This window comes from Priapulus caudatus, unplaced genomic scaffold, assembly GCF_000485595.1.
Source record: "Priapulus caudatus unplaced genomic scaffold, Priapulus_caudatus-5.0.1 Scaffold101, whole genome shotgun sequence".
Classification (NCBI taxonomy): Eukaryota; Metazoa; Priapulida; class Priapulimorpha; order Priapulimorphida; family Priapulidae; genus Priapulus; species Priapulus caudatus.
This window is the reverse complement of record NW_014577162.1, coordinates 471,062-477,627: the sequence shown is the minus strand read 5'-3', so window position 1 is coordinate 477,627 and position 6,566 is coordinate 471,062. Positions and strand designations below refer to the sequence as shown.

General features: G+C 42.1%; 1 protein-coding gene across 1 annotated transcript; it reads left to right on the top strand.

Annotated features, from left to right (window-relative positions):
* The first annotated feature begins 2,950 nt into the window (after positions 1–2,950).
* LOC106805128 lies at positions 2,951–6,144 on the top strand. The gene is made up of 5 exons (XM_014806610.1): positions 2,951–2,956; positions 3,341–3,376; positions 4,132–4,292; positions 4,886–5,079; positions 5,773–6,144. Exons 1-5 carry the CDS (start codon positions 2,951–2,953, stop codon positions 5,817–5,819), a joined length of 444 nt encoding a protein of 147 aa, XP_014662096.1. The 3' UTR covers positions 5,820–6,144.
* Positions 6,145–6,566: the final 422 nt, after the last annotated feature.

Sequence of the window (6,566 nt, the reverse complement as noted above, 5' to 3'; positions counted from 1 at the left end):
ACGCGTGCGCGCTCCTCTCGCGCCAGACCAGCCCCAATCTCTCTTTCTCTCTATTACCCCCCAAAACTCTACAACCATACTGCCCCGCACATGTACCCGTTCTCGAGACTACGTTCTACCCCAATTTCACACTGACTGCTCAAACTGCCTACCTAACCACGTCCTGCCTTCTCCCTAATACATCAATGTAGCCGCCCATCTGTGAGCGACGCTGTCTAGCTGGGACTATGGGCTAAAAAAACTACCCGTCTAGCTCCACTGACTAATTCATGTTAACGCGTATAAAATAGACGTTTCAATATTTCTGGCAATAATTAAATTGATCGCTGCTTCAATAAAACTCAAAAATCACAGAATCATAGCTAAGGACATGGTTTATATGTATCTGAATTTTAGAAATGTAACTCAAACGTTCGCGAGATTTAGCCTCTGACGATACGCGCGTATATTAGCCTATATGACGATAGCGCGCGATACGTATATTGTCTGGTAATTATTATACTATTCGTGCTTCAATAAACTCAAAAATCACAGAAATCATAGGCTAGACATATGTTTATATGTATCTTAGAATGTTAGAATGTAACTTAAATGGTTCGCGAGGATATTAGAGTTGGCGCGTGTGAACATCTCCACGAGCTTAGCCGGCGAACGAGTTGGCAGATACCGAGTTGACCGGACTCCGATTCGAATAGATAAATTAGAGCTTATATAAAGGAACGCGAAAACGTCTAGAGTTTTAGTCCTGTATATGCCTGGTGTTCGTGCATCGTTATCGTTGAAGTCGCACCTGCTACGTAAGTTCTTTCTTAATAAGCGGATTGGCTTTAGGCTTGCTGACTCTGTCTGATTTACTTGGCTACTTTCTAATCTTGTATCTATCTCTTCTCGGACGATTAGTTCTTATAGTGCTTAACGTGGAAGTTCTTCAATCTGTTTGTAAGAATAGCACTCGCACTAGCTTGCTTGTCTTTGGCACCTTCTGCTACTATCGGTGTTAACCTATTTTACAGGGATTTTCTTGTAATAATCTATCTTTGTGGCACTGTCTTCTCCTTGTGTTCTTGTGCTTTATTAAGTGATGTAGACGTATCAGCACGCTTACACTATTAATGTGTACTATGTTCTTTTTCAATTATATCATGCATTAGTAATATTCTATGAAACACTCTAACGTGATTTTTAACGCCGATTTGTTGGTGAATCATTTGTACTTCGACTATTTTACATTTGTCGGATGTTTTTTTATTTCATGTTGATAAAAGGAAACTATTATTAAAGTACAAATGGACAGACGATGACATTAGCTGAATATTGCACATTGGAATTACATTGTGTTCAAGAATAGTTCAAAAATTATCCGAAGATTCCAGGTAAGCGCGCTACAGGATGTATCTATCACATTGTTAGCACAAGTCTTCTCGCTGTAACACTACGTTGTGTAAACAAGTCGGAGAGCCTGGTCGGTTTACTATCACATAATGATCAACTACGTAACTACACTGTGCCTAAAAAGCATAGAGAGAGAGAGAGAGAGAAGAGAGAGAGAGAGAGAGAGAGAGATGAGAGAGAGAGGGAGACGGAGAGAGAGAGAGAGAGCGAGAGAGAGAGAGGAGAGAGAGGAGAGAGAGCAGAGAGATGAGAGCAGCAGAGAGAGAAAGAGAGCAGAGAGAGAGAGAGAGAGAGAGAGAGAGAGAGAGAGAGCTGAGAGAGAGAGAGAGGAGAAGAGAGAGAGAGAGAGAGAGAGAGAGAGAGAGAGAGAGAAGAGAGAGAGAGAGAGAGAGAGAGAGAGAGAAGAGAGAGAGAGGAGCAGAAACGTTGCTGCGGGTGGTTGAGGTACACCCCACAATTAGATAGCGTGAAACAAATCATTCGCTAACATCCGTGTCAACGAATTAAACTTACTAATTTTTTCGCTATTGGACTTATAACGTTTACTATATAAAGTTGACGATTATAGATATATAAGTGACGGCTGCCATCTTCAGGGAACCATGTCGTTGACGGTGACGATTTTGTCATCTGGTCTCTGCTGTCAGGCTGGCTCTCAGCAATGCTACATCCATGGAATACGAACAACCGTCGACGTGTTCCCCCATGCATCTCAACGTGACAGTGATGCCACAGTTCAGCGTGCAGGACACAGCCGCCAGACCAGTGTAGTAAGACCTTTGGCACTTAACAAGTACTCTACTGGTAGATATGGGCAAATTAACGTCCTGGATGTAATTAAATTCCGTACTTAACATGTTGAAATTGTAACTAAGTCGCTTAAACAAAAAGTTCATCGGCCGAATTTCACGTGTAGTGCAGCTTCCCCGTGACTAGCACAAGTGGTTGCACATTGCTTGTTCGGTTTAAAAATCTTGTTGAGCATCGAAAATGGTGTAGCTGTTTAATTAAAAATGAATACCTACCTATGGCGACTTCTTGGTTTGAGCATAGATATATACAAACACCTCATCTATGGTTTGAGGTTCGGCGTAGTTTTCGTACCCGGATGTTTTTACCCGGATATCATAGCCATGACATAGATGATAGATCTTTAGTGTGTCAGTGCGTGCGTGTGCGCGTGTGCGTGCGTATGTGTGTGTCTCTATATATATAGATAGATATATATATATATACGCACACATATATGTGTGTATGTGTGTGTGTGTGTGTTGTGGTGTGTGTGTGTGTGTGTGTGTGGTGTGTGTGTGTGTTGTGTATGTGTGTGCAGTGTGAATGTGTCACAGTAGCGTGTGTGTGCGCATGTGCGTGTGCGTGCGCGTGTGCGTGTGCGTGTATGGGTGACTTCTTTTGGCGGTTTTCGGAACGGACGGTGAAATACATATGCTACATGTCACAATAATTTTACAGTGAAGCATAAACTAGACCACCCCCCCCCCGCCCCCCCCCCCCCCCCCCTGTAAATGATTTGCACCATTAGTTTGATAAATAACAATGAATGAAGGTCGCGCGTTTACTTTTCCAAGACTATAGTGCTGACTAGTGCGTAGCTATATCTAACCACTGCTCAACTAGGCGAGCCAATGAATCCAACTTTCACATACTTTGATATTCAATCACAATGTAGTATTGCTATTTCATTATACTCCCAGAAATAGAAATCTACAGCATTGAAGTATTTTTCAAATGTTCTGACGCATTAATATAACGCGTACTAATATTTCTTCCCCACCCATCTAGGCTCAACGATGAATGGGGAGTTCGGTTTCTGAAGGGTCTATAGGCGCTTCAATGAATATCCACGAATCTCGTGAAATGCTCTGGATAGTTGCTAAAACGCCGTCACCAGAAGCATGAGCATTAGTTCACGCTACCGAATAAACTACAGCTTCGACCAGCTCAAACACTGGGAAAACATATAAAGGTTCAGCCGTATTGAATATATTGCCCATTACTGAGTGACTGGCAAATAGAGTAAATTGAACCCGATGGGGAGAGTTACACGCTCATTAGCCAAAAGCTATACGAAACTATATACTGCTCGTGGCTACTACTGCTACTGTACTGCTACTACTACTTGCTACTGGCTACCTGCTACTACTACTACTACTACTACTACATTCTACTACTACTACTACTGACTACTACATACTGACTTACTACTACTATTCTACTACTACTTACTACTACTTACTACTGCTACTGCTTACGGCTACTGGGCTATTGCTACTGCCTACTAGTACTGCTACCTGCTACTGCACCTGCTCTGCCCTATGCTACTGCTACTGCTACCTGCTACTGCTACTGCTACTGCTTACTGTACTTGCCTACTGCTACTGCTTACTGCTACTGCCCTGACTGCTAGCTGTACTGTAACTACTATTGCTTACTGCCCTAGCTAGTACTGTTTACTGCTAATTTTAATGCTACTGCTACTGCTACTGCTACTGCTACTGCTACTGCTACTGCTACTGCTACTGCTACTGCTACTGCTACTGCTACTGCTACTGCTACTGCTACTGCTACTGCTACTGCTACTGCTACTGCTACTGCTACTGCTGCTACTACTGCTGCTGCTACTGCTAATGCTACTGCTACTGCCGCTACTCTTACTGATAGACATAGGCAATATGCAATATGCAATATAGCAATATGCAAACGACTATTTTAACTTCGCAGGTTAAAGTGTCACTTCTAAAGGCAAATGAGGAAGTCGTATTCGTTGACTTTAACGGTGTTGGCAGCAACAAAGTAAACTGGTTTTCCCAAGACAGGATATTGCGTTCTTCATTCTCAGACCTTCCTTACTCGGCATCCATGAACTATGCAAGCATCGCAGGGTACGTCAATACGATCGTTCTACTGCTCATATTCCAATCTATATAAATTATAGGAACGGGGACGGTTCGGTTAAAGTATTGTTTTAGGTCGTATTAGCCGCATGAATGCGATCCGCAAATTAAAAACTATCCAGGTTGCAAACACAGCACAGGGCTGCAGTTTGAGTAAGCTTCCAGACGGATCACAATGTCGTTATGAAATAGATAGATATGAGAAAGGACATTCTTTTGTGATTCTGAAAAATAACAAGGAAGCTAACACAGCTTCCCGTTGCCTTGAAAACCGGAGGTTTCACGTTGAATATTTACTTCGCTTGTGCGCGAGTGTGCAAGCGCAGACTCTGGATGACGATGGCCCCTGAGGTTAATAGACTGACCGATAATCCAATGGGTTAACCGATGTGCGCGAGTTCGATACATAATATGTGTTACATATCGAGCGCGTACTTGCGCAAGCAATTATTTAAATAAGAGAAAAACTGATAGCGTGTTCATTACCTTAATTGGGATTAGACGTGTGAGCTGAGGTGCTTTACTTGCGAATGAACTTGTGAGCCTGTACTTTTCTGCGTTAATTGTTATCATTCTTTCAGCTCGGGAGCAAAAGGGCAGAGGAGGTTTTTCTTGCAGAAAAACTACGGAGGCTGTGACGTTGACGCTGGCTGGGTGGTCATTGCTGATCGACTAAAGCCGGGAGGTTCAGATCCCTGTTGGTGGGAGCAAGTGAAGCACGTAGAGCGTCCAGCCTTCCTCTATTGCCCCAAAGAGAGCAATTGCAAAAACAAGGGTGGGTGGTGATTTTCCTATCTCGTTCTCTTTCTCTCTCTCTCTCTCTCTCTCTCTCTCTCTCTCTCTCTCTATGCTTTTAGACACAGTGTAGTTACCGTAGTTGATATTGATGTGATAGATACATCCTGTGCCCTTACATCCGGCTTATACGCCTGGAATATTCGATAATTTTTGAACTTATTCTGTGAACACTCCTGTCAGCACTCCTTCCTCTATCGCTTCCTCTAGATTTTCACTACCCCTTCTCTAGCTTTTTATGTCTGCACTATTCAATGCGAACAATCAATTGTATGTCGATACGCCTGTATTCCTCCTTTACATCAATTCCTCTTCTTTCTATATTTTTTATCCACGTCGTTTTCCGTCGTATTGACCTCGCCCTCTTCCTGCTTCTATTTCTGACCATTTTCCACTCTCTCCCATTCGCCCGTGCGCGCGCGGTCTCTCTCTCTCTCTCTCTCTCTCTCTCTCTCTCTCTCTCTCTCTCTCTCTCTTTCTCTCTCTCTCTCTTTCTTTCTCTCTCTCTCTTTATTGCATAATATTATTGCATTTATTGCATAGTTGCATAGTGAACATTTGCTGGAAGAAAGAAGGCGGACAACCTTAACTTTACCGCAAATTCTATACGTATGAAAATACAGCATATCAAGGATAATAATTTATTGTTTGCTTTTAAATTTTTTTGGTTTAGAATACGTTGCTGCCGACACATTTCTGATTTTGGTGCAGCGCGCCTAATACAGGACTACACGGCAGCCTGGCAGATATCATAGGAAAGCCACGGCCCATCGTCTACTACAGTGCTGATTGTGTAGGACGCACGTGAATTCCAGCAGCAGTCTCTATTATGGACTCTTGATGTGATAGATACATCCTGTACCCTTACACGCCTGCAATATTCGAATTTTTTTTTAGAGGATTCTTAACTTATTCCGTGAACACAATTAATTTCCAATGTGCAATATTCAGCAATGTCATTGCCTGTCATTTTGTGCTGTACCTTACATCAAAAAGAAATAAATAAAACATCCGACAAATGTAAAATAGTCGCAATGTAAAATGATTGGGTGCATTTGGGTAATGGTGCGCTTTTTCTTGTGTCAAAATTCAAACGTTCAATTGATCGATTGATTGTTCAATTGAACAGTCGTTTAATCATTCAAGCGTTTAATTGATCGATTGATTGTTCAATTGAACAGTCGTTTAATCATTCAAACGTTCAATTGATCGATTGATTGTTCAATTGATCGATTAATTGTTCAATTGAACAGTCGTTTAATCATTCAAACGTTCAATTGATCGATTGATTCTTCAATTGAACAGTTGTTTAATCATTCAAACGTTCAATTGAGCAATTAAATAACGAATTGCCAAATTGAATCGCCAATTGACAAATCAAAGGCACTGCTACTGCTACTGCTACTGCTACTGCTACTGCTACTGCTACTGCTACTGCTACTGCTACTGCTACGGCTACTGCTACTG

Excerpts from the sequence above, each read along its gene's own strand:
- LOC106805128 (XM_014806610.1), top strand. Across the intron at positions 3,377-4,131 it reads CACTGGGAAAACATATAAAG|GTTAAAGTGTCACTTCTAAA; the intron begins GTTCAGCCGTAT and ends TTAACTTCGCAG. Across the intron at positions 4,293-4,885 it reads AACTATGCAAGCATCGCAGG|CTCGGGAGCAAAAGGGCAGA; the intron begins GTACGTCAATAC and ends TCATTCTTTCAG.